General features: G+C 49.0%; 8 protein-coding genes across 8 annotated transcripts in view; 4 read left to right on the top strand and 4 right to left on the bottom strand.

Annotated features, from left to right (window-relative positions):
- Positions 1-922: 922 nt before the first annotated feature.
- Pmar_PMAR012702 (hypothetical protein) lies at positions 923-1,205 on the bottom strand (the record flags this gene model as incomplete). Its single annotated transcript, XM_002787872.1, has 2 exons — positions 923-1,057; positions 1,134-1,205. The coding sequence occupies 2 exons, from the start codon at positions 1,203-1,205 to the stop codon at positions 923-925; spliced, it is 207 nt and encodes a 68-aa protein (XP_002787918.1).
- A 33-nt stretch (positions 1,206-1,238) lies between these two features.
- Positions 1,239-2,100, bottom strand: Pmar_PMAR012701 (hypothetical protein; the record flags this gene model as incomplete). Its single annotated transcript, XM_002787871.1, has 4 exons — positions 1,239-1,291; positions 1,422-1,527; positions 1,738-1,894; positions 1,940-2,100. 4 exons carry the CDS (start codon positions 2,098-2,100, stop codon positions 1,239-1,241), a joined length of 477 nt encoding a protein of 158 aa, XP_002787917.1.
- Positions 2,101-2,962: 862 nt separating this feature from the next.
- Positions 2,963-3,655, bottom strand: Pmar_PMAR012700 (arf GTPase-activating protein, putative; the record flags this gene model as incomplete). The annotated part of the gene is made up of 5 exons (XM_002787870.1): positions 2,963-3,023; positions 3,072-3,169; positions 3,219-3,275; positions 3,321-3,431; positions 3,488-3,655. 5 exons carry the CDS (start codon positions 3,653-3,655, stop codon positions 2,963-2,965), a joined length of 495 nt encoding a protein of 164 aa, XP_002787916.1.
- Positions 3,656-4,299: 644 nt separating this feature from the next.
- Pmar_PMAR012699 (hypothetical protein) lies at positions 4,300-8,994 on the bottom strand (the record flags this gene model as incomplete). The annotated part of the gene is made up of 23 exons (XM_002787869.1): positions 4,300-4,401; positions 4,452-4,572; positions 4,620-4,795; positions 4,841-4,936; positions 4,982-5,102; positions 5,145-5,251; positions 5,292-5,382; positions 5,423-5,519; positions 5,560-5,679; positions 5,734-5,832; positions 6,088-6,232; positions 6,276-6,404; positions 6,449-6,541; positions 6,587-6,721; positions 6,764-6,863; positions 7,021-7,163; positions 7,215-7,359; positions 7,706-7,785; positions 7,963-8,064; positions 8,120-8,241; positions 8,286-8,355; positions 8,766-8,846; positions 8,890-8,994. The coding sequence occupies 23 exons, from the start codon at positions 8,992-8,994 to the stop codon at positions 4,300-4,302; spliced, it is 2,580 nt and encodes an 859-aa protein (XP_002787915.1).
- A 256-nt stretch (positions 8,995-9,250) lies between these two features.
- Pmar_PMAR012698 (hypothetical protein) lies at positions 9,251-11,138 on the top strand (the record flags this gene model as incomplete). The annotated part of the gene is made up of 10 exons (XM_002787868.1): positions 9,251-9,334; positions 9,601-9,652; positions 9,699-9,795; positions 9,842-10,096; positions 10,136-10,199; positions 10,253-10,412; positions 10,456-10,544; positions 10,591-10,698; positions 10,754-10,843; positions 10,893-11,138. The coding sequence occupies 10 exons, from the start codon at positions 9,251-9,253 to the stop codon at positions 10,998-11,000; spliced, it is 1,107 nt and encodes a 368-aa protein (XP_002787914.1). The 3' UTR covers positions 11,001-11,138.
- Positions 11,139-11,246: 108 nt separating this feature from the next.
- On the top strand, positions 11,247-15,920 carry Pmar_PMAR012697 (guanyl-nucleotide exchange factor, putative; the record flags this gene model as incomplete). Its single annotated transcript, XM_002787867.1, has 1 exon — positions 11,247-15,920. One exon carries the CDS (start codon positions 11,247-11,249, stop codon positions 15,918-15,920), a length of 4,674 nt encoding a protein of 1,557 aa, XP_002787913.1.
- A 354-nt stretch (positions 15,921-16,274) lies between these two features.
- Pmar_PMAR012696 (hypothetical protein) lies at positions 16,275-19,844 on the top strand (the record flags this gene model as incomplete). Its single annotated transcript, XM_002787866.1, has 11 exons — positions 16,275-16,386; positions 16,462-16,640; positions 16,682-16,880; positions 16,925-17,108; positions 17,159-17,312; positions 17,445-17,514; positions 17,559-17,758; positions 17,805-18,354; positions 18,424-18,510; positions 19,543-19,646; positions 19,689-19,844. The coding sequence occupies 11 exons, from the start codon at positions 16,275-16,277 to the stop codon at positions 19,842-19,844; spliced, it is 1,995 nt and encodes a 664-aa protein (XP_002787912.1).
- A 130-nt stretch (positions 19,845-19,974) lies between these two features.
- Positions 19,975-27,092, top strand: part of Pmar_PMAR012695 (clathrin coat adaptor ap3 medium chain, putative) — a gene marked incomplete at both ends in the record, with an annotated part of 7,688 nt that continues 570 nt past the window's right edge. Inside the window, 35 exons of the mRNA XM_002787865.1 lie at positions 19,975-20,050; positions 20,349-20,489; positions 20,545-20,666; positions 20,716-20,803; positions 20,847-21,017; positions 21,207-21,331; positions 21,382-21,477; positions 21,524-21,596; positions 21,657-21,771; positions 22,275-22,363; positions 22,410-22,495; positions 22,548-22,786; positions 22,833-23,035; positions 23,081-23,269; positions 23,312-23,408; positions 23,460-23,508; positions 23,557-23,736; positions 23,788-23,872; positions 23,983-24,105; positions 24,153-24,215; positions 24,265-24,306; positions 24,359-24,500; positions 24,550-24,669; positions 24,718-24,788; positions 24,846-24,963; positions 25,009-25,233; positions 25,290-25,394; positions 25,444-25,561; positions 25,605-25,678; positions 25,736-25,871; positions 25,922-26,082; positions 26,504-26,648; positions 26,698-26,796; positions 26,848-26,921; positions 26,971-27,031. Of these exons, the coding sequence (XP_002787911.1) occupies positions 19,975-20,050; positions 20,349-20,489; positions 20,545-20,666; positions 20,716-20,803; positions 20,847-21,017; positions 21,207-21,331; positions 21,382-21,477; positions 21,524-21,596; positions 21,657-21,771; positions 22,275-22,363; positions 22,410-22,495; positions 22,548-22,786; positions 22,833-23,035; positions 23,081-23,269; positions 23,312-23,408; positions 23,460-23,508; positions 23,557-23,736; positions 23,788-23,872; positions 23,983-24,105; positions 24,153-24,215; positions 24,265-24,306; positions 24,359-24,500; positions 24,550-24,669; positions 24,718-24,788; positions 24,846-24,963; positions 25,009-25,233; positions 25,290-25,394; positions 25,444-25,561; positions 25,605-25,678; positions 25,736-25,871; positions 25,922-26,082; positions 26,504-26,648; positions 26,698-26,796; positions 26,848-26,921; positions 26,971-27,031 (4,101 nt within the window). The remainder of the gene's footprint in view (positions 20,051-20,348; positions 20,490-20,544; positions 20,667-20,715; positions 20,804-20,846; positions 21,018-21,206; positions 21,332-21,381; positions 21,478-21,523; positions 21,597-21,656; positions 21,772-22,274; positions 22,364-22,409; positions 22,496-22,547; positions 22,787-22,832; positions 23,036-23,080; positions 23,270-23,311; positions 23,409-23,459; positions 23,509-23,556; positions 23,737-23,787; positions 23,873-23,982; positions 24,106-24,152; positions 24,216-24,264; positions 24,307-24,358; positions 24,501-24,549; positions 24,670-24,717; positions 24,789-24,845; positions 24,964-25,008; positions 25,234-25,289; positions 25,395-25,443; positions 25,562-25,604; positions 25,679-25,735; positions 25,872-25,921; positions 26,083-26,503; positions 26,649-26,697; positions 26,797-26,847; positions 26,922-26,970; positions 27,032-27,092) is intronic.

Raw genomic sequence — 27,092 nt, 5'->3', positions numbered from 1 at the left:
GAGTGAATAGTGTTACCTTCCCAAGTAGCTTAACAACAGGTCCACTGAGCTCTTCGAGGCTCGAGACAAGTGCGGCCTCAGACTCTTCTGATCCAGCATCATACCTTACATTGGATACTTCAACCATTGTAGTGTCGGTAATAAGATCTACTCAATATAGAAACAGTAGTCCCAATGCAAACCTCCCCCAGGTAGAGCCTCCCTGAAGGATGAGAACATAGCCAAAGGCCGCAAGACCTGCTAATACAACTTCAACGCCTGGGTGGTTCACATGAAATACTCACCACGTTGGTGATGTTCAGATTTCGCAGCGCAAAGCTTGCCAGTGCCTTGAATAGAGCACTTGGCTCATCCTGAGTAGATCTATAAGGCATCATGTGGTACATGGTTTTCACCTTTATTAATACGCACAAAGCGGATTTCAGCCGTACTGAGTCTGAACACTCTAGGACGTTATCAGGGACGCTACCGGGACCAACGATAACATAACGAGTTTGTGTGTTTTCATCACAAGCGACATTCTCTTTAACCTGATCAGAGGACTAGTCGGAGCAGTCATACGACCTGTAATGTGATCACAATATGGAGTCCGTACGTCTCAGCCTGTACCGAGCTGCCTATTGCGGCTATACTAGTGTCCTCACGGTTCGCTGCAACAAACTCAACAGCGTCTGAGAGAATCCAGGCATATTCAATACCCATGCATCATCGCGGGGACCACTTACGCGATGTAGAACTAACTTCAATTGCTGAGAAAGAATGTCGCTCAGAGAACTCTCTGCCTATCAAATCACAGTTGAAGTGACGATGATATCATTTATTTGCTACTGTTCCCGAGGATCCATGGGTGAGAGTAAACTCTCTTGATACTTGATAAGGTAGTATTCACCGATCCGCCTAAGACCATCACAAATGGTGATAGCTATAATCGTACGATACCACCTATGAGGCAGTGCTTCTCCACTCGGGAGCACTCAGCGAATATCTTCAGACCATCACCGAGCAGCGCGTCATAAATGTGGATATATGGTCCCAGGAGAGATGACTCGAAGGGGATCTAGGGATGATACCGCACTCATCACAACCCTACTGCTTTCACCAGCTACAATGGCCAACTCTGGGGTAGCACTAACCGTTGCTTCTGGTCCAAAGTCTAGTAACTCCTCCAAGTAGGAGTAGCCACCTTTCAATGTTACTGAAGACATTGCGTCAGAGAAGTATTAACCATGGACCCACATCTAGGCGTGGACCTTCCTCCACCTAATAGCGATATCAGTGATTGAGCTGCCATCTGAAATGATAGCATCATAGACCTGATGATACTGGCCTTAGACGGTGATCAAGTACCTCTGAGAAGCTTCCTCTATGACCCAGGTGGCGGATGACACACTCCTGGCTCGAGCTACTACTACTACTACTACCTATACCCCTTAGAGTATGCATACGAAATGAGAGGTGTTGTCGTGAAGCACGGAAAGTAGAGGCGCTAGACATATTCCGGATCATCAGCATCATCATGAATGATGCCTGCAAGAGAGTTTTATAGTGAACGAGCCGTCGAAGGAGGCAGAGGATGCTGCATTTACACATTGCTCCCTTCATTTACCACACATCAACACGACACATACTATCATCGCCATACAAGCCACCATTATAATACTAGTAATGAGTGCTACAACGCGAGTGAGTACGACAGTATCTTACAGTCATAAACCAACAGCGTCGTTTAGAACTCACTCCCTTGTCGGCGAATGTAGGACGACAGAGCTTCGTAACCCTGATGATAGTAGTGAAGTATGTCCGATCGGTCCTCGAGATGAGCAGAGCTACTTTAGACGCATACTGTAATCCCTTCTCAGCCGCGACCGCTGCTGAAGTCTTGAGATCATCGAAACTAGAGGAGACCGACCAACAATGATCTAGGTAAGACTACTACTACCACCACTTACTCCATTCCACTAGTACTCTCCCGATGGACTCCTCCTCCTCCTCTTCCTCCACCCGGGCTGAGGTCCTCGCTACCAAAACTCTGGCGAGTAGCAAAGGACGCTGGCAGCCTCTCTGTTGAAGGGTTTCCACTATAGGAGGGGCTGAGTGCATCGAAGAAGTCATCGGACGAGATGCCTGATGGGAATATACGCCACCGAAGAAGGACACATGGATCACCTCCCTTGCTCCTCAATCGATCTGGTACATTGTGGTCTTGTGAGCTAACGTGGTTGGGAGGAGATGGAGATACACTCGATGCAGCTACCGTGGTGCCCCCGTATGTACAAGATGATGAAGGAGCTGGCAAGGGATGATAGGAAGAAGCCAAGGATGAGCGTCATGGAGCACCTTTCATGGGCTCCGACTTCCTCACAAAGCCTCCGAGGGTTGGGGATGTCTGTTGGGGTCTCGAAGCAAATCCTGCAGATTTCACAACAGGTTTCTGCGGGTTAACGGCGGAGGCCTCCCTCTCAAGACGATCAAAAAAATCATCAACCTGATGACGAGACCACGACTCCGATGGACTTGCACACTTACAGACAACACAGTATAAGTATGCATCATCTATATTACCTCTCCTGCATCATCAGGGAATATGATATTACTATGTGGTGGTGGAGGTGGTGGCCGAGCCTTGATGACTACTGGTGCTAGTGGCTTCTTACGTATCACTATAGGAGGGGCGCTTCCATTACTCTGGGGCCTCTTAACTCCAGCCTGATCGACGTTGTTAGTCGTGCTGCTACTCTGAATAAGAAGCCATGAGAGGGAAGGAAGAAGCGACCCGTACGTGATGATGATGATGATGATGATCCGCTGTGTGGCTACTCCCAGAGGGCCCCTGATCGTCCTTCTCTTTCTGAGTATCCGATGATATGGTGGCCTCGAGCGGCTCTGAGGATGGTTTGTCGTAATGAAGCCTGATGAGCGAGAATGCCAGGCAGCACAGTTATGATGATGATGATGGTGAATCCTACTCCGTCATGACCTCATCCACCTCTTTCTGCAGCATCTGACGGTACTTAGCTGCCCATCTAAATAGCCCGTACTACTACCAGAGGTCTTGTGAGCTGTAATACTACCTGCCATGATAGTCAATAGGTTTGGAGCATCCAGGTCCCATGTTGTGCTGTTTAAAGTAGTCTCGAGCTCTCTCATTGCCACCAAGCTCCATTTGAATCTACAGGTAAGCAGCATATAAACATAGTTGTCAGTAATGATAGCATTACTAGATATTGAGGAGGTAGCTTGTCCATCTCGCAACTCCTTACGAACGTTACATGAACCTGCGGCAACCTACGTGGCATGAGGAGTGTAGTGATGGATCATACCCCCATTTGGCGATGCCTGCCCGAGCAGTTTAAACACACGAATACGCCAAAGCCTGTACTTATCCATACTGGGTTACGTGTCATGCAGTCAATACAGGCTCGATTAGCCGGCTGAGAGGGTGAAAACAGAGGTGATGGGAGTAGTACGATGAAAACAACAGCACTACCTTTGATCGCAACACTTTGAAGAAGGCATTCCTGATATCATCAGGTACCATACCTCGGGAATCTAGCTGCCATGACTGATACTCCTTTAGTTTATCCTCATTCACTATAGGAACCCCTCCTCGAATCTTCGACGACATTACTCCAGCTCCACTAGGTGTTGCTGTCATGCTTTAAAGTAATACTAAGAAGAGCCAATCTTGATCAGTAAAGTACTGCAAGAGCCCAACACATCCACATAAAATAACACAAGGACTGGTGACCGGCTGATACAAGCATTCAAGGTCTACATTGGCATGCACAGATCTACGATGCCTGATGAGCTCGTCGAGCGGAGAACAATAACCCACAGCAGGAGGCGGGGCTACTCGCTGCTTGGACTGGAGCCTTCTTACTCCGGATGATTGCGTGAGTGCTCTGCTCTCCAGTGTTGAAGGAGGCATCTAGACAACCATTGTGAACGGTCATCGGGGGGCCGATGAGGATACTTCTTACTAACGAGTAATGGGCTATCCTCTCTTAGAGATGCATCCAGTAGTGCATCGGTGAGCCTTCGTCGCATCTGAGTCATCCTGCTCAAGCTGGAAGTACCAGTACGGCTACCTGCTGCATATGCTTCATTTCCTCCTCTTCCTTCAACTGGTCAGCGTACCCCAATAACACTGCAAGGGCTGCAAAGTAAGCATGCTCGTGAGTATAGGAATCAATAGGAGATAGTTTCATGAACTGAACATCTCGTATAATAGTGAAGTCACCGTTCCTGAAGAACTGCCAGGTAGGGGGAGGGGGCGGAATCCTGCGTATACGTGGAAGTCTACTCGAAACGTCTGACAGTAGCAGTTTTCTTTTTCCTATTCACCGCAGTTATCTGTACAATCTGTGGTGAACCACCAGCCTCTTGTGGTGAGTAATGAACCTGATGATAGAGTCGTGACAGCATGGTGACCACGAGGCCGTGAGTCGTACCATAGTGTTGACGGCGGATAGGTCACCAGATGCTAGCTTATCAGCTAGGCTGTGTAGAAGGTTCTCCTCATTGGATACACCGTCATCACCGAAGCCACCAAGCCAATGATTAAGGAAGGGTCTACAAGGCCTACGCTAGGGCCCACTGTGATATTAGAAGGCTTCTACCTGAGTATCCTAGCCAGACCACTACTCATGAGCCGGTAAGGTAGGTCTAATATGTCTTGTGGAATACCCTTGTGTAGTAGGAACATCGACACATCATTAGTGAAGTTATTGCAGTTGTTGGTCATAACATCATAGCTCTCCGGAGTGTACTCCAAGGACAGCCTTTCCACTAGCACCTAAGAAGGATGGTACTCCTTGTGTGGGCCAGTAATGGCTCTCACATTATAGAGTTCTCGCTGAGTATGGAGGGTGTAGCCAAGTTGGATACGCTTGATAGGCGTTCCAAAGGGTGTGGTCTCCGGTACACTACGGAATACCTGCGATAGACCTGGTGATGATGATGATGGTGGTGGTGCGCTCACATTGCCACCATACCACCATTCCTTATTGAATGCGACTATGCTTGTATGCCAGATACCCTCAACTCTATGGCCGAATAGTATTGGGCCCAAGGTCCTAGAGGCACCGTTGGATATATCATAACTGATATCATCGTAGGAACATGTAGCAGTGATGTGATCCTACAATAATAACTCAACTTTCTCCTTACGTCTACCCAACGTATAGTAAAGGTATTCATAATAGTCGATGGACCCACTACCATCCAGATCCATATCTCTCAATGCCTCTATCTACAAGACTTACTCATTATCGGCTGCTGCCATTGCTCACCTTAGATTTGCCATCGTCACCAAGGCGAGATAGTAATCCATCATAGATATCTTGATACGAGAGGATACCTACACCGCTGGTGTCTAGCCGCCTGAATAGGAAGCCTCCTCACGAGTTGTACTACCACCTACACGAATTCGTCAATAATGTCATGGAGTAGAAGAGGATCCTTCTGTAGCTTTCGACGCAGGAGCTCATTGACCTCCATAAGATGGTGAGGCATAGTACCTACAGTGGAGTCAGCATTTTCCCCAAGTGAGACTGCTACCATTGACCAGCATAGCATGCTTGAACTCTTCTAGATCAACAGTGCCATCACCATCGATATCCATAATGTCCAACGTACGTGCAACCTCACTAGCCATCAACCCTGCATCGATAGATCTGCCTGATAGGTATGCTAGTATAGTAAGGTTGGATATGTACCTGTGCCGAGAAGCACCCTTCCTTAGTGCATCCTTCCAGACATCAGCAAGCTCTGCTGCATCTATTCTCCCATCACCATCCTTATCCTGAACCCGGAACATGATCTCTATCTCATCTAGTATAGAGGGAGGCAGAACGATCTCGGGTGTAACCAGCGAAGGGCTAACCACTGGATCTCCCACTTGACTGTCCTCGCCTAGTGGCGAGCGAGGACCCGTCATGTTACACTACAATAACGGTCCAGAGCGAGGTCAGCACAACTCCCTACCATGTAGATAGACTCAACTCATCATCACCACTAAGCACTGAGTAGAGAAGGATGATTATCATCATTAACTCACGATTGGAGATACAGCATGGTTATTGTTACATATCTCAAGGAGCTCACGCCTCGTTAATTGAGCACAATAGGTCTCTAGTACGGAACTAGACAGTAGGGTCTCACAGAACTCACGTACTGCTGCCTGCCTCAAAGTGCCCGATTCATCAGCTAATATAGAATCACGCAATCGTACCTATATACAGTATATGTCTACAGAGGATACTGGTAGACCCCACTAGTTTTTGGTAAACAGGTGTATCTGCGTTCAATATCCCATCCTTGTCAATTGGCTGTGGTGACTGTTGAAATAGGAGAAGACTGCTGAGTGCCGTTATCCAATTATCAACACTGCCATCCATAATAATCTATAAGCCCGGTAATACAGCATAGAGAATCCATCTTCTACTACCTGCACTAGCTCATCAGCAGTAGTCGTAATATGACTCGCCACTGCATTCAGAGCATCAGCTACTAGTGGTCCAGAGGCTGGTGGTAGTCGTATCTACACGTATACACATACTCCCGTTACTATTGTACTATATACTACATCACTGATAGCAGGATCTATTCTACTGACGAGTAGTGTACTCTCCTCTCGTAATAGAGTGTGAACACAGGGCTCTAATGCTGCATCAAAGTCACGACATGGTAGCTTCAAAGGATGACGGGATGATTGCCGTGCCTAGTGGTATTAATAACCCCAATAAGCATAGAACACTACTACCTCTTTGACCGAGTCGATCATCGAGCGTTGACAAGCATGTAGCATATCAGCCACAACCCAAGTGAGCTCTGCTGCTTTATGACTACCTTCCAACGTATGTCTGAGATGACTGTAGATGAGGACCGTCCGTGGGTGTAGAAGCCACCCCATGATTGTAGCCAGCAGAACTTGATACCGTACTCGACGGGGATGCTCGAGTTACCATACAGCCTGCCCTAGGGCTAACTAGAGCCCCACGAGGAAAGGGCCTACCCCACTGGCCTGGTATTGCCGTAGCTGCTGCTTTTGTCTCTAGCTCTTGTCGAGCCTTACGATATTGTTGTATTGACTGTAGGTAGTCAGATATGATAGATTGACCATCGTCACTAGGGGACATGTACTCATTCAAGACTCCATTGTCCTAGACATAGAGTGCACATCTAGTCGATCTAGATAGAGGTCTGCTTACTACATCGTATGAGGTGGATGGGTCCTGTGGTAGGACACCGGCATGTACAGCAGCAGCAGGAGCAGGAGAACCCAATGGCCCCTGCGAAGACCTCGTTGCTGCAAGGACTTCAGGACGTTGATGGTGATAGACCCAGAGGGCGATGTACCTCGATTAATCAGGATAATCATAGGTGAGGGGTATTGTGCTGTTACATGAAATACCCAACTTGCACCAGAGGCTGTTGTTGTTGTTGTTGTTGTTGACGATGATGAGGATGATGATTCGTATGGTCATCATTCTTTCGACTAATGCCCGGCTTCTCCTGCTCCCCCTCAGCATCACTAGCCTTGCTTATCTCATCTGTTAATACCTATTGGCCACGTTACTACTCTCTACCCACACTGCCACCATCTACATACGTGTAAGAACGTGTCATATATAGTCTTCTGATCCCGACCAAACACTCTGATGAGCAATTATCATGAATCCTGGGCAAAGACGACTATGCTCACTTTTTAGCCAGGGACTCGATATCACTGAGTGGCAGCTGTATTATGATAGGATGATTTACAGACTTGGATGACTTATCAACCTAGCCATTGATGGTATCCATATGCAGTTACTATCTACCTGTACTGTAGTACTAACCACCGACCGGACATAGAGGAAGAACAATAGATCAGTAGCATCATAAGACCCCTCTAGGAGACGGGCAAAGATGTCAGCCTAAGGGAGTAGATGATAGAAAACGATAACAGCCTGATGACACCATCATATCAGCCTCTCTAGAACGATGTGCCAGCAGTAAGGTCTCCAATGTACCTTGCTCGGTGAGTCTACGCAAGCCTAGTCTATCAGTAAGCCAATTGACCTAGAACACACAGTCCTCAATGACATAACGTTTATCATACAAATATGGATGCCACTGATGTTTGAGATTGTCCTGTAGACTGCAATGCCTTAGCTGCTTGCACAGTGGCATCCTTAACACCCCTATCAGCATAGAAGGCTTCCATCGTCCTATGTAGCTTCCCTCCACCACTGGCGTCTACACAATAGTGTATGTAATCTAGAATAGACGTTATCCTCTACCTAGGTCAGTGTTGAACACTGCGGGAGGATGTCGCCGATCATGACCAGTGTCCCCAAAGGCCTCGAACACCTATATCGTCGTGAAGAGTACTACACAACAGCAGTATCTATACCGGTGGATACGCTTGTCTTAATAGTGATAGCGTTTCCTGCCAATCATTCTGCGATGTGAACGACTGTTGTTGTTGTATTAGCTGTTGCTGTTGTTGTTCGGGTGATTCAGATATGGTACCACTAATGGTAAGGGACGAGTAGGAGGATACTCCTGGTGTACAACAATCTTGAGAAGTACTCAGTCCAACACTGCCTCTACCTCCTTCATCACATTGCTGAGGGCCTCTTAGCATGCCCCCGTGTCTACTCAACGAAGGGTGCCTCCCTACTGTAGGTGGTCGATCGTCATCACATAGTATTCTCAGGTAAGCTACGTTGTGAACCTACTATTCCATACGTCTACTGCATTATACAGTCCTTTATCACGTGGCCACCCCTAGCCATTATTTTACGGAATTGTATACCATGATTGTCGAGTATACTCGCCAGATGCTCTTGTTCAGTAGCCTGAGACCCTCCTTACTCAACATCCTACAGCCAGCGTTCCTACCGTCAATGATGCCCATCTTAGTATACTCGCATTGGATGCTGTAACCGTAGGTGATCTAGTATGACCTCTAGTGTTGGTGGGGGTCGTCGACCTGGCTCTACGCATTTTCAAGGGAAACAGAGGTGACAATCAACGGTAATCCATCTTCATCAAAGATTTACCATCCGCGCAAGATTTGGGGCGTGCGCTGAATTTTGAGGCGCGTGACTTGTGTTAACTGTCATGTATCCTCCTCTCCCCAGACAAGAACCGCCAAGGGTTGGGACTCTCTTGATGTCTCGATTTCTCCAGAGAGGATGTACAACGTCTTCATGAGTGCCGTCATGTAGTCGGTGTAGCTGCTGTTGGTGTGTTGTGAATAATGCGACATAGTGGATTCTTCCAACATCAAACTCCAGCTCCACCACTGCTACATGACAATGATAAATCCACGGATAAATATGAGGTAGAATTGTTGGGAGGGTTGACGACTACTAGTCATCATGACAACTGTCTCTCATGAGTCTATGTGTAGGTCCACAACACATTTGTTGAATTCCGAGGGCCCAGGCCACTCTTCACCCAGTTTTCTACAGCCCCTGCTGCAGTATTCCGTACAACGAGGTCATCATTGCTTTCCCCAGAGGTGGTTATAGACTCAACTGGGTCACCTCTGAGGATAATTAAAGTAGTGGGAGGGAGTGTGGCAGCAACGATACTATGTCTTTGTAGTCGCCGCACAAGTGGGCTAATGAGGCTCCTAGGGAATCAATAGCCCCTTTTGGTAGTATATATGCTGCCTATCCACTTGTAATACGTCGTGTTCTCAGAAATACCAACTCCCTATAGTGCTGCAACGGCTCCTACAGTTGTATTTAGCGATTGGTCTCCGCTAACCTCTCCATCACGATGGACCTCTCCCAAAGGGTAGGCGTACAATACCTTCATACTCCTTACTCTTTACTCGACCTAGTTTCCTGGACGACTCGGCTCCACTACCGCCGTACGTGGTGCCTCCTGCATCGTCTTGGGTTCCGGCATGGTCTAAAGGACAGCAGTCTCCTCCTTCTCCTCGTCCCTTCGAACTCTGTGATATCTTCCCTAAGCCTATAAAATCGTTCATGGTGCCGTCATCACCAACCAACTTCTACACAAGCTGCCCACGTATTGACTCTCCAACCATCGTGGACAGGCGCGTCGAAGTGGTGTATTCTCCAGCATCCGTGAAGTGAGATAATGGAGATTCCGTGGTATATTACTATTACAGGTTTTGCCCACCTCGGAAACGACTCTTTCAGCGAGAGGGACATTGTGGAGGAGAGACAATGCTAGTGGGAGCAGTAGAGTATCGTTAGATGATGAGCATTGCTGTTATTATAATTAGGATCAATTATCACCATCTGCATGTAGTCCATCGTGGATTGATGATGGCAAGAGGGATAGGAATATACCACGATACAGTCCCCCTTCGGCGATGCCCGCCTCACCACCCTCAACAAGGGCCTACCATCCCTCCTCCAACTCGCAACAAGATGACCGATTTGGTATTAACATCCTCTCCATCTGTCATCATCATGCGTATTCTAGGTTCGGCATGGACTGTGATATGGGTCGATGATGTAGCATTTAAGGGTGATGCCAAGGCCAAGAAGGACTCTCTTACAGGAAGGTTCAAGGTGGGCCTTATCATAATTATATGGGAGGATACCCCAGCGCCATTAGGTGAGGGTGAAGGCATATAAATCATCAGAAAAATGCATCCGGGCATTTGAGAAGCGTTACAAGGAAAAACCGCCAATCCACTACCACGGTCTTGCACCGAAACAGATAGTAATACGATATCGCAGTAGTACCTCGAGGGAGGTGTGTCGGGCTTCCTTTTTAGATTGTGGTTAGCGAGAGTAATGCTGTAGAGCTGTTAGAGTATCTCCATCGAGGCAAGGAGTGGCTCGCGTCTAAGCTCATTATATTAGGAGTAATAGCGTTGCTTATGGAGGCCTTCATCTAACGGGTCCTTATTGTAGTCTACCAGTGGGCAGTTGAGGAGGGAAAGCAGGTTGATATCGGCCACTGTGCGGAACTGGGACCAGGTCGTAGGTTTTGTCGGCAGAACACTACGAGAGGCTACGTAGATTAGGGCAATTAATGCATGTGTAGTATAACTGTAGACTCGGGCTTATGCTATCACTATTACTTGGACGTCATTTGCATTCTGTCTTCTCGGCGGCGGCTCCCATCACATATGATGGTGGCTCGCCACCAACCTTCCATCGTATCAACTCCCGCTGCATGATAACTTCTTTATCATCATCATAATCATGGTCTTGTATTCGATGAGCACCTCGTCACTGTTGTTGGTCGCAGTTTTTTCCTTATCAATGGCTGCTGTTAGTGAGGGGTCATCTACTCCCTCTACTGATAGTGCACCGGAGAGGGATAGTGGACGTCACCGCCCTCCGCAAGTATACTCTGGTATTGGATCGGTTCCGGTATGGGTCGGAGCTAAGTACCCTGCCAAATGTGTGAAGAATGAGATACATAATATACTCACTGTATTAAAATTGGAGAAGAGTGAGAGGTCTTGGTCCCATCGGTCGGCTATATTCCGTGAAGGAGCAATCAAACAATTCCAAGCCTTATTCGATGAGCTTACCTATCTTGACGACTTCAATGAGTTCGATACTGTTCGCTATCTAGCGCCGTTCTTGAATGTCATCCAGAGTGAGGATGCTAGTGGCCCTCTTACTGCAGTAGCACTAGATAGTGTTAATAAGTTTGTATCCTTTGGTTTGATACCCACCGACAAGATGGGCCCTAAGGCTATTAATACTCTGGTGGCTGGTGTTATCAACTGTCGCTTTGGTGCTGAGGGTACACCTGATGATGAGGTGGTACTATTGAAGATGATAACAGTACTTGTGGATGCCTTGAGATGCCCTACAGGAGCTCAATTGACTGATGCTTGTGTGTGGCAGATGGTGAGGAAGATACATCAGGTCGCTAAACAGCCTATGGGACTATCCCATCTACTCAGGAGTAGTGCTGAGCAACAACTCACACTTATAGTTTTAACGGTCTTCAATCAGCGTGGTGGTGGTAGTAGTAGTGGTAACGGGTACTCAGTATCAGCAAGGTATTGTCTATTGCGGTATATGGCCTTCCTTATGACCGCTGGCTTCCCAGGCTCAATAAATGGGACTGAGGGTCAGAGGGGAAGCTCGGCCAACATCCCACTGAGCAATTCGTCATCATCAGGGCGCTCAAGGACGCCACAGAGAGGGACTCCACCACAGCAGTATCGTCATTTGAGAGCTCCCAGTCCAGAACCTTACGGGAGTAGTGATCCTGAGGCCGAGATGAGGGATCTCTTTGACGAGGGTGGTAGGCTATCACTTGGAGGGCCCTTCAAGGCATCCGACTCTTCTGAAACATCGAAGGCTATGGAGGAGACAAGGTCCTTGGGCCTCAGCCTCCTAAATGTGGCACTTGAGACTGGTGGCGCTGATATGTGTAATCATGAGGCTTTGATATCTGTTATACAGAATGATATCTGTAAGGCTCTTCTTATGAACTCTACTGCTAATGAGAGCCTCAGGGTGCTGTCGGCTACACTGAGGGCGGTTTTCAATCTCTTTCAGCATTTCAAGAGGCATCTAAAGGTCCAGTTGGAGATCTTCTTTACGAGTATTCACCTCAAGATGGTGCCCGCAGCAGGGAGCAGATCAATGGAACAGAGGGAGCTAGCTCTGGAGTCCCTACTGGAGTTCTGTAGAGAACCTGAGCTTATGGTAGAGCTATACGAGAACTATGATTGTGATGTCCACTGCACCAACCTCTTCGAAAGGTTGGTCAAACTCCTTATGAGTGTTGCTACCGATACTCAGTCGGCTACTGATGAGGATAAGGGTGTAGGAGAGGCATCATCACCAGCGGTGCAGAATGAGAGGAAGAAGAACCTTTCTACTATGGCATTGAATGGTCTATTAGCTATAGTCAGGGGTATTGCAGTCCGTACTGAGCAGGCGTCTAAGGAGCTATCCACACAGGGCAATCTACCACTCCTAACTCGTACGGATACGCAGCCTTTGGATGTGGATGATACAGTACAGCAAGGGGCTAAACTAGAGCTGAGGAAGGAGCAGAAGCGTCGCTTGGCCCTAGCTGCTCAGGCCTTCAATTCTAGCCCTTCTAAGTGTGTCCCTACATTGCAGTCATTAGGGTTGCTCTCTGATCCCGTCACGGCTAAGGCCTTTGCACACTTCTGTCGCCATACCCCTGGCCTCGATATGAAGATACTGGGGGAGTTCCTAGCCAAACGGCAGGACTTCAATGGCGAGATCAGGAAGGAGTTCATGCACTCCTTCAAGTTTGCTGGTATGCCTGTGGTAGAGGCTCTCCGGCTAATGTTGGCTACCTTCCGACTGCCTGGCGAGGCTCAGGAGATCGAGAGGATCGTCGAATCGTTCTCTCTCGCTTACTTTGGGGCTCAGCAACGAGCTGCGTCTGAGGAGGGTCCAGATGCCAGACTGGTATATAGGGAATGTGAAATGGATGCTGACGGCAATCCTACAGATCCTGTCATCATGCACTCCTCTGATACGGTGTTTATACTCAGCTACTCCTTGATCATGCTCAATACCGATCTACATAACCCTATGGTGAAGAATAAGATGTCTCTGGATGAGTTCAAGCGGAACAATAGAGGCATTGACGCTGGTAGAGATCTCGACTCGGACTTCCTTACTGATATATACAACTCCATATATGATGAGGAGATACGTCTCTTCGACTCGGTACCAGGAGCTGAGAAGGTGGTAGACCAGAGGGAGTGGGATAACCTCATGCGGAAGTCGTATGAAGTGGGAGAGTTCTCACTGGCTACTGGTGGTAGTTGGTCTCTAGCTCATGATAAAGCTATGTTTAAGGTGGTGTGGAATGATGGTGATATCTTGGATAGCCTATCGAGATCCTTCGCCACTGCAGATGCCTTCCAGGTCTCCCTAGCGGGTTGGATAGACCTAGCAAGGGCGGCCGCATTACTTCGTCATGCTGATGCCTTTAACAAGATCGTATGCCGTCTCGGCGACTTCTTCTCTCCACCATTGACTGTCCGTTTCCAATTAGCAGCCCAGACCCTAGGCATGTGGCTCAGGGAATACGGCTTCCTCCTACAGTCCAATGGTTGGAGGGCTATGATGGGTTGGCTCGCCGGTCTCTGGGCACTTGGCTTGCTACCGGATAGTTTATCCGAGCTAGAGGACTTTGTCGACTCCCATGGGAAGCCTTTGGTGTCTATCGCTCCTCGAGCCTTCCAGCCCCCAGGGATGGCTCCATTATTGCGGTCCTCACGTACTCACTCTCAGAGCGGGGATGTTGCTAACAATAGTGGCTTCCTGGCCGTTCTATCGAGCTACTTTGGTGGTATCAGCGACTCGGATAGTGAGGATGATGATGATAATGAGCCCCTCTCACCCACTGCATCACTCAAGAAGGCTGAGTCTAACCTATCCCAGATATTGCCTCTAGAGGCTGTCTTATCAGCTCCTCATAGTGCTACACCCGAAGGTGTTGATAATGTCGAGCAGCATCTCAAGAAGCAATTGGTGATGGATCCTGTGAGATTAGCAGATTGTTTCTCTGCTGACCGTATAAGAGTACTGGGTATGCCCAGCCTCAAGGCTCTAGTCACCGTTCTATGCAAGGAAGCATCATGGGTACCCGAGCAGGATCCCCCTGGGGACTCCTGGAAACCTTGGTCTCAATGGCGTAGGGTTGGTGATCCTGTTATGAATCTGGAGATCCTTACGATGGTAACCACATCGGTGTATGTGTCGAGTACCGAACCTAACCTCTGTCGTGAAGTAGCTGCTCCTCATCTTCTCTCCTTACTACAGTATGCTCATGAACTCCCAGAAAAGGCTCTTGAGAACCCTGCCTTCTTGGAGAGGGTTGCAGTGAATGCTATGAGGATCTCCATAAGACTGATAGAAGTCGACGATGGTCTGCCATCAGTGCGAAGCCTGCTACTCAGTTTAGCCTCTCTCCCCAAGAATGTTTTCGCTAGAGTAGCCGAGAGGGCAGCAAGTGGATTGCTTCTGTTGGTGCGTCAACGGCAACCCGATGAGAAGACGCTCAGTGCCATCCTTGCTTTACTGCAAGCCATAGCCGAGTGCCCATCGACATCAGCAGTCTCCTTCAACTTTGCCATGCAGTGTGTGTCTCATCTTGCTGAGTCTGGTCTCTCCCCAGCATCATCCCTTCTCTACATATCCCTCACAAGAGTACTATGCGCCTTCTCTATTTGCCAGCTTGATGAATCTCTAGCGGGTAAGTCTTTGGATGTGCTCTCAGCGTTGTTACCAGCCGTGATATCCCAAGCCCATGGTGAACTCGAAGAATGGCTTCCACTGTGGATTCCTACTGTGACCTCTGTTGCCACCATTATCGTACGCACTCAACACGAGCCGTTGATTGGTAGAGCTGAGAACACTCTTCGTGTCCTACTATTGGAGGGCCCGCAGAGTCAGATACCCTCCCAGTATTGGGTCAAGCTTGTCAGTGATATATTTATACCACTATTACAACGATATCACTCTCCTACACTCAGCAAGGTGGCCCTAAGGGTCGTCCTCTATCACCTATCCAAATCCCAAGGCTTATGGGGTCATCCTATACCGTCCCTTGTGGAGGCAGTATGCAAGTGCCCTGATGCTGATCGTGATGAGGGACTGATACAAGGTGTCCGCAACCTACTCATGGTTACTGCAACAGATCCTGACTTGAGGGACACGGATACTGCTCACCAATTGCTCGATACTGTGATAAGGTTACTCCCTGTGGCGGCTGAGGGGTTGGAGGCCATACTCAACTGGGATCAGGAGGAGGACAAGGAGAAGAAGACCGATAGCCGGTCCTCTGGCAATGGAGACCCGGTGGAGAATGAGCCTACTCAAAGCAATAATGTTAGGCAGATTGATGATGTATCCCCAAAGGGTTCGACTAAGGAAGGTGGTGATAGCGGCCAAATACCAGCGGAGCAGCATCCTCAATGATGATGCTACCCCTCTTACTTATATATACTTGTGATATTTACTTTATACTCTGTGTACTGTGTTGGCTCAATCGGGGATAGTACGATGGCCAGGGAGTTCTGATATCGATGAGTTATCACGTAGAGCAGCCTTCTACGGTGAAGGAGAGCTAGAGTGTATCTCTCAGGAAGTACCTTGAGCCCATCCAAATGGTTCATCTGGCATCTGAGGAAATGCCTCAGCACCCTAGCCGGAGATCTCTTCAACGTGAGTATGTTGTATCGACTTCGTTAGATCAACTAATGCACGACACCCATCAAATGTCTTCTGTCTTTTGTTTCCACTCCTTTTACAGGTAAAGTATCACAAGATAGTATGGTGACCAGGAAGACCCGAGGGAAGCAGTTGGCATCCGGAGACACCGGACCCACGATGAAGCACCAGCGGCCATTCACCGCTCCCGGAGTGAGCTCCTCCACACGTGCAAGTGAGTATTCTGGAGGCCTCCCGTGGTGCCTGCCTGCAGCTCGCCACCCGTCTTTGCTGAGCACCGTCTTTTCAGTTTCACCTTGTCGGTCCTCGAGGATCGATCTAGCCTATATACCCCCGAGGAGTGGTATGTCCCCTCTCAAGCGGAAGCATATCCTGCTGAGCCGCATCAACGATATCAGTGGGTTGTGCCGCACATCCGGCCTGAAGGGCTTGCCTGACACTATCACAGCAGAGGCATACGCTCGAAACGTGAGCCCATGCTGATCGGGGGTCACTACGTCTCCGCTCAGTTTCTCGATTTACCCGTGAATAGCATAAACCCACGCCGAGATTGTGATGATGACGATGACTCTGTGGTGATATCAGCCATAATGGAGTGGTTGGATGAGCCTCTAGGCTCATTATGGCACTTTCATATCGAACTAGGGGAGAAGCCTGGTTCGGCGTCTAGCATTTTCTTCGTACACGATGGATTGAAATACGTCACTAGTAAGAACTAGTGTCTAAGTCGTTCGCTCTCCACTACATGTCAGATTTGCATCCCGATCACCTTCCCATGATGAGGCTCATAGAGTTCTATGTACATGTATCCCAACGACTCCAGCGCTCGAGTCGGGAGGGTGCTCCTCGAGCAGTTCTCACCAGGAAAGCTCTAAACACCAATCCTACACCGGTCATGGCGTTATTGGAGAAGTCAGTACGGAGGGTTCGTATACGGTAGGATAGGATCTCGTCAGCCAAATCATCATCCATCGTCTCTCTCTCAGAGCTCGGAAGTTTATTGCCCAACTCAAGCGTTGCGGTGGAGTATCAGCATTCGAGACGTGGCCGAATTGGGCTAATTTTAATGTCGGTGGCCCTTTAGATGAGGGCCATCTTAAGAGGATGAGCTCGGAGGCGATAGCACTGATTGAGGCTGAGGTGGTGCTTGAGACTGCTCCTCAGCATACCTCCTGTCCATGCTAGAGTCTACTGCTGTTCGTGAGTATAGTTCGACTAGGTACATCGTCAGCGTGACCGGTTGGTGCAGGGGATGCGGCACGTTGTAGCCAGACTAGGATCCCGGAGATCAGGTGTGTCAAGGCTTGCATGATGCTTATGATGAAATGGCTCAACGTGTCTTGTAATGCTCAGGGCGTTCGCCTAGTCCATTTAAGTTGGTAGCAGTCAGGGAAAATCCAGATTCTCCCGCTGCCAGCAATGATCCACCTTATCATGCCCGTTTTTCCGTTGAACCCGGTGTATCGCCACACGAGGAGAATTGGAGTATCTTGGGAGCTAAGGGCTGGTACTATCCTACCTATCGTCCTGTGATGCCATCGACTAGTAGCGAGAGCGGTATTACCCCAGTGGTTGAGAAGAAGAGAGTAATCTTAACAGTCGGAAGCTTGTGGTATGATGTTCATCTTTCAGGAGAGATTGGCCAATGAGAAGAGGCAGTGTCTTAAAGTGTCTCGGAGATGGAGTATCGATCCCACTGTTGCGAGGATCATCTCCATTTCATTTACTAGTGTAGTAGCAGATGGATCTAAGACGATCGGGAAGGAGCGGTACCATGCGATGTGCAAGAGGTGTGTTCTCGAGAGTGCGACAAATCCCAACATAGTGGACTCTCTAGCTCCGGAATGGTTCCATGTTATCGATGCAGACCATGATGGGCGAGTATGCTTGGATGACATACTACGATGGTATACGAAGTTAACACTACACCAATCTGACCTGATGGAGACCGTAAAGGAGGATGAGATAGAGGGCGACGGCAGAGCTCTGCCAAAGGTCGGAGCCAGTTACTTTGAGAGGCAAGCCAGTGTTCATTCTGAATCGACTGAGCCGTCGCCGCAGAAGGGGGAGGCTCAGAATGCTGCTACTACGCCATCAGATGGCGAGGGAGTTGCTGGGTTGGCTCGACTGAATACTCAAATGAGCGTCAGGATCGATGCTGCAGAGGGTGACTCGGAAGGAGGTGTGCCACACCAGGAGAGGACGAGCATCTCCCGCTGGCTGTTATCCAATACTACTCTCGATGGATCAGAAGGTGTTGTTGTCGCTAGCAACATGGAAGTTACTGAAGGAGATCGGACCTCAGAGCAAGCTGTGGATTCTCCATCAGTGGCTCGGGGTAGTCTGCGGGATGTGCAACTATACCGTCAACAACAGGATGATATAGCGGTCGAGATACGGCTAAGTACGGCTGCAACAGAGGAGGTTGCTACTCGAGAACAGCGAGGATTCCGTAAATCTGTGAAGTTGGAAGTTGGCAGGAAGAGCACTCTTAAACCTGGTCAGAGGAAGCTACTTGATGGTATAATAGGAGGATTCATGGCTCCTAGACCTCAGTCTATAGAGGGAAAGCCAGTGTTAAAGAGAAAGTCCGGTGCGTTCAAGCCGTTTGGTAAGGTGGGTGCTGGGAGGCGATCAGTTAACAGTAGACCTAGTCTATACAAAGCATGATCTTCATACGTTATCTGGGACTTAGCGTCACTCGTTGTACCAATTGACATTACTGTTGTGTTGGAGTAATATAGCATCGAAGGAGAGTATGAGGGGGTCCATCGTGATGACCTCAGCTGAGTGGTCGACTTCCTCTCTATCTCAGAGTCTTTGTTGGCAATGATCGACTGCTTGTTCCTGCTGAATCTATATGGGTATGAGTGAATACCCTCAACTGAGCGAAAGTAACTTCTTCTCAGTGAGGAGATCACATCGAAGGTGTGTCGTCGTCACCATTCACTGAGAGGATACAGGAAACTGCTCCATGCACTGTTCACCAGACGGGATAAGACTCCAACAAGCCTCTACGGCATAGTGCCTAAAGTACTCGGTTGAGAGTACTTATACCACAATTCGCGGTTATCAGAGTCGTATCAACTGCACATCTGCATTGATCTACATATACAGGGAGTACATTTACCTGGCAGCCATAGTTAGTAGTATCCATGCAAATGTACATCATATGTCCCCGCCATCTTGTTGGACCATCTCGAGGTTCTGATACGTCCCCTCTACTCATATTCGAATTGCTAGACTCGGTCTACTCGACCTTACTACACTACTGCTCAGCAGCATCGACTAAGGCTACTGCAGGTTTGGTCCACTCTTGATCATGGTGTAGTTGGGAACTCTACTACAGATCTTCCTCATGCTGGGGTAGATGAGGATCTCTTGCGTGACAACTTCAGTACCGTGGCCATGCTCTTGGATGAGATGATTGATGGTCCCGGCCTACCCTTCTCGACTCATAAGGCAACTCTGGAGGTAGTCTCCAAGCCCTTAGTCCCTCCGATAGAACCTCTATAGGCGATGCTACCACCTCCTACAATGCTAGGCAAGTTCATCGCAGCAGTAGCAGGGACGTCGGCCAAGATGGCCACTGATCGTCAACAGGCCGTAGCACTCCCTTCTGCTAACCTTAGTCTTGGTGTTCGTAAGTTCCCCTACTTTACTGGTCTATAGATGGGCAGAATTACGTTACGGGTCGTTACGGTTTACTTTTACGGTTACGCTTCAAGCTCCATACCGTAAAATTACGGCGCCGTAACGGGTCTTACGGAGACACAGAGGACAAAACGAGGATTGATCATTCATGTCGCCTAAATCTATTTCATGTGAATGCGAATCCGTGGATGAGGCCGGCTTGGCAGTTCCGGGCCAGCCTGGGAGTAAGACGGACGGAATTTGCAAAGGAGGCGAGTGGTAAATGCGAAACCAAATGTTACTCTCTCATCGGTTCGGTTGGATCCGAGCCACAAGGAACGAGTTTAACAACTATTTGAGCTATCGTAGAGTGCATTGCAGTGAACCTCTTTGCCACAATTCTGAAAAAGTAGTTCAGCACCAACCGTAAAGTCGTAAGGCCTTTCCGTAACCGTAAACTGCTTACGTTACGCACGTCGTAACGTAAACCGTAAAAAAACGTTACGCTGCCCATCTATATACTGGTCTCGTCGTGATGTTCAGTGTCAGCACCCTCGGGCTCTCCTGCTCCTAACTTCCTTACTTCTGCTGTATCCACTATGATGACTGGAGTCACCAACGCTATGGCTGTATCATCGGGTGCATTAGCCCAAGTCGCTCAGAAGGAAGCTACAATCGACATAGGTGACCATGGCCGACATACATCATGCATCGATAACACCACAGCGACCCATGACAGGTGGCCAGTATTGGTGGCGTCCCACCGCTCCTAGCTACACTAACAACGAACTCTATATGGATGTAGTAGAGACTATCAATTGTATAGTAGATGAGCAGGGGACTATCCTGGGTGCTGATGTGGTAGTAGGAGTAGTAACGATGCTACATCCATCTACTGCATGTATCACAGACCGGGGATATATCAGTGATATCCCGACTCAGTGGTCCTTGCCCTCACGCACTCCTCACAGTCCGCAACCCTCATCTCCTTTCTAACGGTATGCTACCACGCATTCACTGCCACCATCATGTTCACCACAGGCAAGGTCCAATTCCATCCAAGTGTCGATGTAGAGAGATGGCATGCGGAACAGAAGATGTCATTCATCCCTGCTGATGGGCAATACTCCCTCTGCACCTACTACATCCCAATACTACCCGATCCCTCAACTCGTCTACTGCCCTTACAGCTCGATCTCAAGGCAGCACCTTGTCCGCCTTTATGCTCCTCACTGATGGGGATCTCTCATAGGTTTCATTCGATAGAGGAGGCGGCCATATAGACTTCACAGCTCGACCACGAGTATCGGCTGTTCTGAGCTCCAAAGCAGGTCTTAATAGGCATTCTGGTGAGTACCGCGGCTGGAGCATGCATCGCTGCAGCAGTAGTAGTGTAATCAGGTAGGATGCAGAATCATCGTCCCCCAAGTATAGTTGTTGATGATGTCGTTGTGAGTATCCTACTCCCAACGTGTATAGCCTCTGGTAGCTTGCAAACCACTGTGAAGAGCCATATTGATGGCAAGGTGAATACACAAGACCATCGTCCGTCTTGGGCAGCATGCCTTGTCATCAGGCCTCACCATCCATCCGTCTCGATACGGCTTCCGACGGTGGTACCGTGCTCATCTGGCACGTAGGGCAACTTGCATCTAACGCTACCAGCGGGGAGGTGCCCTTCCTGTCCTCGGACCCATGGCCACTCAGTGTCGCCTCAGGACACCATCGTGGTCGCTAGTGGTAAACTATCGTATGATGCTCATGACGCAGCTCTGGCGGCGGCTATGGCCAGTGAGCAACGATGCATGTACTTCTCATAGCAGAGTATGCTCCCACATACGTGCTCTTCAGAGCTCAGGTGGGGTTCACTGTCCGAGGATGGTGTATCAGCGGCCTACGACTGGATGGTCTTGAGGTATCGTCCACCAAAGGGTATATACCTCGAAAGGGCTGCCGCTACTCTACAGTGGCAGGTTTGGTGGATTTCCGTGTACCATGAACCCAGTGTCTTGTCAGCATTTCCAGCATTCATGCTGGCTTTCCATCATTGCTCAGGTCGAGTTAGTGCAAAATGTGAGTCGGGCAGATTGGCCCTATTTCATTGGGGAGTGTGTCGGTCATTGTCATCACGAGGGCAACTCGTTGTTGTGATAGGAGGCCCCCGATCCTCTTCGGGTTCCGGTGCCCGCGTTCGATCCTGTTACCCGGTTAGTGCTTGTCTTATGACCTTTCCCCACCTCATCTAGAGGTTCCTTGAATGTCGCTGTGCTACTCGCCAATACACAGCGATGAAGAAGATGATGATGATAATGCCGCATACGAGAGTACTGGAGTGCCCCTTCCCCAACCATCGATCCTATCAACGAACTCCCCATTCGTCCTTCGTCCTGATCCCTATGCACCGGATCTTGCCTCCCTCTTCCGACCCAATGATGACACTCCAGTATGTGTCGTACAGCATCCATACAGCTCCCTCAATACAAAGATAACCCACGCTTCCGTGGTGGAGGATGATGATGAATCAGAGCCTACCTATCTATTTCTAGGATACGACTCCGGTAAGTAGTACACCACCTGTACTCCTATGGATCACTCCTTCTACAGGTTTCGACCCGGACTCAAAGAATGCCCGTCACAGCCAGACATATAACGCAGATGCCGTACTTGGCTGGGACTGCGGCACAGGAAAGGTCGTAGAAGCATTGTATACCCATCCTGATTCATTGCCATTCTATTATGTAGGTTATCGATTCTCTAGCCATCCCTGGTGCATCTTGTATGTATGTGCGTGCAAGCTCCTCTGGTATGGTTGCCGCTACTACGATATACGAGCGAGTGAAGGCACGCAGGAGAGGTGTATTCTTCCGTCCACTGACTACTATATACGTCTACGTATACGCTGACCAGCGATACCATCAACTCAAGTCCATAGCCCCTCGTGGACACAGGAGTAGCCCTGTCGCCGTAGTTGCAGACTCTACGTAGTTCGCTTACCGCGGTGAGGCTTCGTTATTTGCCTTCATTCAGATGTGCACGATTCATGGTCGTCCTAACCAAGAACGGCAGACTGCTCCATCAGCACCTCCTAGGCCCCAGCATATCTACTGAGGTAACTGCTCTAAAGAATGGTCCTGGCCCAGAAGGTGCCGAGCTGGCCCTCCTTACTGATGACATGACCGGGATACTCCTAGAGCGCTCACGACCTCGAATCGTGGTCTTCATTGCAGAAGGTGGGTAGGTGAACCTATCCCTCGGCTCACTCCTAACATATTCAGCCCGTCACGGTGTTGAAGTACTACAACAAGTGGATCTACGTAAAGTGATGGAGGCTTCTGGGCAGAACTTCTCCCGACTGCTCTCCTCTGGAGCTCTCTTACCTCATTTTGGTGGTGAAGGCTTCGCTGTTCTATGGAAGAATAACTATGTCTACTTCGACATGTATTCGGACATAGAGGGCATCAAACGTACGTTGTATCCACACTTTCACATGTTTACCTTACATCTAGGTGCAAGGCCTAAGAGCCGTACAATAGCGTCATTGAAGCGTCCTTCGGGGATCGACATCATTGCTGCTGTACCTACCACTGTTCACTGGCTAGCTTTGTAAGTTATCTCCAGCCTGTTGACCTCGAAGGACTGTCAAACCACTTTCAGACAGCTGAGCGACGATCGACTCTTGTGGAGGTGGTGGAGCCCTGGAGAGGTAAGCAGCAGTAAGCATGGTTCGTATGTCCTGATCGATTGGCAGCAGACTCTTATCAAGGAAGAGCCGGAAACTACAGAAAGGGCTGTGAAGGAAGAGCCGGCTGCAGGAGAGGCTCAAATGGCAGTAGTCAAGGCTGAGCCTTTATCCGGACCCATGGATTCCAATGGGGAGGAGGAGGAAGAGCCAGACTATGACGGGGCCCTTCGAGATGACGAGAAGGGAGTCGTAGGTGTATGTTAGAGGGAGGCGGATAATAAACGTTGTTGCTCACCTTAGGAGGTCATATCATTATCCGACTCTGTTGACGACGGTTATGATAGTGATATCGAAATCATAGAGTCCGTCGCAGTCGTTGATCTCGGTAGTAGTAGTAGTAGTAGTAGTAGTAGTAGTAGTAGTAGTAGTAGTAGTAGTAGTAGAAGTAGTAGCAACATTCACTATCGTAGCTCCTTTCTATCGTGACCCTGTCAGATGCTGTGGAGGGAGGTGTAGCAGTAGAGGCGCCATGGGGAGGTACGGCCATGTACAACGAGGATGAGAATGGTGTGGTATTACTTGATGATGATTTGGAAGATGATAGAGCTGCAACATCTGGTGGGCTCCACTTCCTACATTACTTACATTGGACACATTCTTGATAGACCTCCTCTCCATTGTTAATACAGCAACTGACCAGGGTGCCGCCACAAGAGCCGACCCAATAAGTAAGTACCGTGGAGGCGGTCTTTCACCCCCTCGAAGGTCCCTCCTCAGATGCTGCCACTTTGGAACTCCCTCCGGATGCGAGGACTCGATGTAAGCCTCCGATAATCGACATCATCAACCTACTGTGTTGCCCATCGTGTAGATGCACCTGGTAAAAGCATCGAGTTCAGCCCTTTATCTGTGTCCACCTCGGCGAGTACAGCAGATGAGCATGCTAGGGAGCTGTGGGAACGGGCTAAGGCAGATGAGGCTATGGCCAGCGACGAGATTGAAGCACAGGATTGGTGACGACATCATTGCCTCGAAATCAAAATCAATTTGGTCTTTATGCAGGGCTGCCGTACATTGGCCAGATGTATTCGAACAGAACCTTAAGAGGAGGAGGAAGTGCGTGGATAGACTGATATCGGACATCGAGACGAACTGGTCCTCTACTCTGTGTCTCCGTCCGAGGTCAGCAGTCAGCAGAACGCCTCTCAGCGGGGATTCTTATTCGATTAGGATTCCCCCGTTATTAGAAGCTGATATCGAAATGGTTGGGAAATGCTTTCAAAGGCTCGCTAGGAAGAGAGGTGATGAGACACATCCCAACTCCGCGAGCATCTTTCTATCTCAATGTCCGATTGTAGGTCCGGCATTGATCCTCGATGTTCGACAGTCCACCAAACGGGACCGGCACCTCTTCCTTAGCTCCTTGATAGCTGGCAGCCTGCTGGTAGTTGGTGATGATGTAGATGATCAATGCAGGTGAGTTCGAGCATCGTGTGTGGGGTCTATTCTGCTGTACCATAGGGCCAACTCGAGCGGTGGATCTTCGTCCTCCTCACGGCCTACTGAGGACCTGAAAGAAACTGACTCATCCTCTCGCAGCGACACTGGGACCGCCGCCGCCACCGCCTTGGACGACGGCCCTGTGAAGATGTTCCATCGTATCACGGGCGTATCCTGGGAGAAGACACGGGTCTTGGCGGCTGAAATGTGCCATGTTGTAACTGCCTTCTCTGACTATGAGCAGCGGTAGGCTAGCTGTCATCGTGACTGAGACTAGCCGCAGTATTCCATCTTCATCTCAGTACGGAAATATTCGCTCGAGTACATAAACGTCACCTCCAGAATCAAAAGGCTGACACTAAGCAGGGATATAAGCATTATTGGTGGATACGCTGCGACCGATGCGGGTAGGTCTACTACCCGTACCAGCTACTTTCCTGATGCTCGTTACTCAAGGAAGTATCGTCGTGCGCCTTACTACATCGCCAAACATCATGGAGTTGATAACGAGACTCCACCAGAGTTCCATTGTGGGCTGTTGCAGCAGCGAGTGGAGGGGGGCGTGAAGCCTATGGTAGGTTGGCCATCGGTGATGGTTTACTGACTATCCTAAGCAGTGGAAGCCGCTATCCTGTGAAGACCCGCCTGATGAGGCAGAAACTGACGAGGATGAACAACTGGAGGCTCAGAGGTATCAGATGTCCGACGGGTATATTAGGCACGTGTGCATGTATGCTGATGATGAAAGGTACGATACGGAATCGTCATCTTCTGATACTAATACGCAATACGACTCCGAACGGGAGCGACGACGTGACCAACAATGCACGGGCATTATTACGGCCAGTAGGAGGCATAAGAAGGAGCGGAACTTCCAGAGGAAGGTGGGCTGCTGCCGGCATTCAATGTAACAGTGTACTGTGGGAATATGTAGATCAAGTTGATCAAGAAGAACTTGAGAGCATGGAATAAGAAGATAAGTAAGGCAGAGACTGAAGAGATCGAGAGGGCTCGTAAGGAGAGAGCTAAGTATGCTGGTAATGACGACATCGATGATGATAATTGGCAAGGAACAAGTGGCCATCATAATGATAAGTGAGTTAACGTCGACTCAAGGCATTCTCGGATGCCTAGGGGAATTGCGAATTCTCAAAGACCTCTCATGAATACGAATATTCTTATTTTAACTTATCATAGAAGCACAGAGATAGTCTCTGACTGAAGACTCATAGGAGCGTAGCACGCCGCGAAATATTCTTTGCCGTGCGTTTCTCTCTAACGAATCGGCACCCACCACTGCGTAGGATCGATGGTCGGAAGAACAGCGAGGGCAGTTCTTCATCTCAAGTGCAATTAAATACTAGTAGAACCTCTTCTACTACCAGAGCGGATACATCAGCATTCTCACTGGGTAACAACCTTACTGCACCAGAGAGAGATGGCATAGTCATAACACTTCAGGATCTCAGTATGATTCTGATTCTGACCCTGATAACGATTTTGGCGATCTTCCAAGCGACCCAGATGAGAATGAGGAACTCAAAAGGCTGGCAGGGCGGATCATGCGAGTGCATATGTCCAGTCTAAACTCTTACTCTCGATTTGGAAGGAGACCGCAGCGCAAGAAGCCCGCCGGTCCTTCCACCACATCGAGGGAGACTGTAGGTTGTTGATGGCCACGAACAATGAGTATTGTTCCCTGTATTACAGTCCAAATTCGTTCCTTCCCCGAAAAAGACAAGTCGTGCTCCTCAGAAGGTGCTCACTACAGTGATTAACGCCAGCTCGGAGGATGCTCCGTGGGAAACGGTAAAAGAGTGTGACTAGTACAATTGTATGGATATGTTTCTGCCGCTATAGGTCTTTATGGCTGAGGTTGCTGACAACAAGAACTTGAAAGAATCGGTGAAGGATGATTTAATTAAAATGATGCGGTAATAAGCTGCCTGCCGATGCTCAGGACCATTTGGGACTTCCTCTCAGGGTTCTAACAGACGAGCTCGCTACCGGAGGTTCCTTGTCGACGCTGAGACGGTGCCTGCAAGTGGGCAGGCTGTAAACGATGGATACAGAGGAGGCTTCCTCGTGGAGTCCTATAAGGAAGG

This window comes from Perkinsus marinus (assembly GCF_000006405.1).
Source record: "Perkinsus marinus ATCC 50983 genomic scaffold scf_1104296929318, whole genome shotgun sequence".
Lineage (NCBI taxonomy): Eukaryota > Perkinsozoa > Perkinsida > Perkinsidae > Perkinsus > Perkinsus marinus.
Note: the sequence above shows the minus strand (reverse complement) of the source record. Positions and strands in the feature narration are given on the sequence as shown.